At 40.1% G+C, this 3,022-nt stretch overlaps 1 protein-coding gene across 1 annotated transcript; it reads left to right on the top strand.

Annotated features, from left to right (window-relative positions):
- The first annotated feature begins 371 nt into the window (after positions 1–371).
- LOC116200363 (TPR and ankyrin repeat-containing protein 1-like) lies at positions 372–2,774 on the top strand. Its single transcript, XM_031531213.1, has 3 exons — positions 372–472; positions 759–1,923; positions 2,321–2,774. Exons 1-3 carry the CDS (start codon positions 372–374, stop codon positions 2,645–2,647), a joined length of 1,593 nt encoding a protein of 530 aa, XP_031387073.1. The 3' UTR covers positions 2,648–2,774.
- Positions 2,775–3,022: the final 248 nt, after the last annotated feature.

Raw genomic sequence — 3,022 nt, 5'->3', positions numbered from 1 at the left:
ACAAATAATGAACATATCTTAAAGATTTCCTAAAAAACTCCCATTGTAACTGAAAGGGAATTCTAAGATTTGCAAATAAATCGAGAATTGATTCTAAACTCCCTCTCGGATCGGTTGTGCACGTGGTGCACCACTAACCAGAAGTCCTTGTATCCTTGCAAGTTCCATCTAGATACTTCAATGGTCTCCAATTCATCCCGAACATGCATCAAATTGCCTTCAATTCTTTTCTTGGACAATTTTCCTATAAATCGTCATCCAAGCATCAGATACCATGAAAACAACATAAAACCGAGTCTAAATTTTACCCATTTCATGGACAAATCCTCTCTTATCAGGGTGCCTATTCCAGGAGAGAGGATTCTGAGGAGATGCTTGAAGAGGCGAGCAAATATGTGTTGCGTCAACTTTTCGTTACTGTTAGCTCGAAGCTGTGTTTTGCTGTCAAACAGCAGCTTTCACTATTGAAAAGGTCAGTAACAGGATTTTAATTGCTAACGGCAATAAAGGAAATTAATCGGTGTCAGTTAAGCTTATTATGCATACATATGATTAACCAGTTTAACATTAGATAGTACTGAATTGAATAATATAATCAAAGCAAATCTTTGCTAAGTTAGTTGCTCATCTTTCCTTTTGTTTTGCCTTTGTCTTCCTAATCATTGGCCCAATACACTTGATCAGGTTTGGATCTGATAAAATTGGATACCGCAGTGAATTTTCTCTATTTGTAACTTCAAAGTTTGCCACCCTTATAGCTTTACCTGTGGAGGAGACTTTTTGGCTGAGAGCTCTTCAACTGATGTTGATTTCTCCAACAAGGCAGACCAGTTTGAGGACATTCCCGACTCCTTCATTGATATTCCTAGCAAATCGTATCCCCTTGTCATTACTTTTAGTAAGTTTCTGATGATGCTAGATGGAAGCATCGGTGTCTCATATTTCGAGAGATTCCCTCAATCAAGAGACATATGTCGGGAGAAAGTCGGAGCTGCAAGATCCCTTGCCTTGCAAGCATTCCTACAAGAGAAAGAGGTCAACTACGAGAAGTTTTGTGCAGTTTATTGGCCTCATTTCAATGAAAGGCTTACGAGAAATCTGGACCCTTCAAGAGTATTTACAGAGATAATATCTCACATCAAAGGAAGTCTCCACGTGGGGAGCTTTTGTAGTGGCAGGCTCAGCAGGACCGACTATGTCTCACTCTCGGATGGTCGTGGATCACATCTAACCCAGAAGGAACGGCATAAAGTGTACGATGTTTTTCTTGAGTATGAAAAGAAGAAGTTAGAGAGGGGAGAGTTTGACCTTTCAGATGTTGTGAATGATCTACACTCCCGTCTCGGATGCAAAAAGATAAGAGGCGACGATATGGACTATGTTTATATCGATGAAGTTCAAGATCTCACTATGAGGCAGATCGGTCTTTTCAAGTACGTTTCTCACAATTTTGAGGAGGGCTTTGTCTTCTCGGGAGACACTGCACAGACAATCGGGAGGGGAATCGATTTTAAGTTTGAGGATGTGCGGCGGTTGTTCTACAATTATTTTATGCAGGAAACTGTAGGTGGATGGAAGATCTCCAAGATTTTTCAGTTGTCCCAGAATTTCCGGATGCATTCTGGCATCCTCAAGCTAGCGCAGAGCGTCACTGACCTTCTGTGCCATTTCTTCCCATTATTTGTCGATGTTCTGGGGCAAGAAACGAGCCACATTTGCGGTGAAAGCCCAATTTTCCTTGAGCTAGAGATGAACCAAAACTCAGTAGTGTCTATTTTTGGTGAGAGAGGGAATGTTGCAGGCCTTGGGCCAGAGCAGGTCATCATAGTTCATGATGATCGTGCACGAGAGGAAGTTCTCGGACATGTTGGAAAGCAAGCCCTTGTTTTAACTTTAACGGAGTGCAAAGGATTGGAGTTTCAGGTTTGGCTTCATAAGCTTGTTTCATGTTTTCAGCTACGTAGTGTTTCTCGTTCATCTTTAAAGACTGTCCAATAATATGTTGGTACGGGATAAAAGACCATAAAGATAAAATCAGATTGAAAGATGTAACCTGCAAACCAGTTCTTCAAAGGTCGAATTTGCTTACTGTTCTGCACTATTCTGAGCCGAACTGTGCCCATTCTGGTCATACTACATCCTCCGACAAGTCATTTGTTAGATAGTTTATATTTCGATAGGGAATTTTATCATTACTGTAACTCTTTCGAAAACAGGTATTACTTTAATGGCTTGTTTCCTGATATGTGTTTCATTACTGAACTCTCTTTCTCTCTAGAAGTAAATTGTGAGTTGATTCTCTGTTCATTTACTTCTGTAGGACGTGGTGCTGTACAACTTTTTTGGTTCATCGCCAATGAAGAATCAATGGAGGGTCGTGTACGAGTACATGATGGGCCGGAACTTGCTCGATAATAGCTTCAGTGGTCGCTACCCACAGTTCAAACCAGCAAGGCACAACATCTTGTGCTCAGAGTTGAAGCAATTGTACGTTGCTATCACCCGGGCAAGGCAAAGGCTTTGGATTTGTGAGAACAACAGGCAGTTTGCGGGAGCGATGTTGGATTATTGGAGGAAGCTCAGCCTCATCCAATGTAAGACGGAGAAACTCGACAGCAGCAGACACTATGCGTATCCAAGGGCATGAACATGCTCTCTCCTCGAACTTCATCAATTCATCATGTAAATTAGTTATTATGCAAATTTGTTCTTAAGCTTTGTTGTACTTGGGCAACAAGAATGCTAGCAAGTGGTATAATAAGACTCATTTTGCCTCATCTCCGCTTGTGAGGTGCTGTCCCCTCTACTTTATTGTTTCACTCATGAATGAATTATTATTACCTATAATGGGCAAAAAAATTATTTTTGTTTCACATAATATATATAATTTTAAAATTATATGTCAAAATAGACAAGTTGGCACACAAAATGGTGATGTGATTGAGACAAATTAGGAAAAATTACTTGAATGATATAAAATCTTTTTTTGTACAGTTTGTCACAAAACGTATCAAATTGTTTC

The sequence above is a fragment of the Punica granatum genome, chromosome 3 (assembly GCF_007655135.1).
Source record: "Punica granatum isolate Tunisia-2019 chromosome 3, ASM765513v2, whole genome shotgun sequence".
NCBI classification, from domain to species: domain Eukaryota; kingdom Viridiplantae; phylum Streptophyta; class Magnoliopsida; order Myrtales; family Lythraceae; genus Punica; species Punica granatum.
The sequence above is the reverse complement of the archived record's forward strand: the minus strand, read 5'-3'. Positions and strand labels throughout refer to the sequence as shown.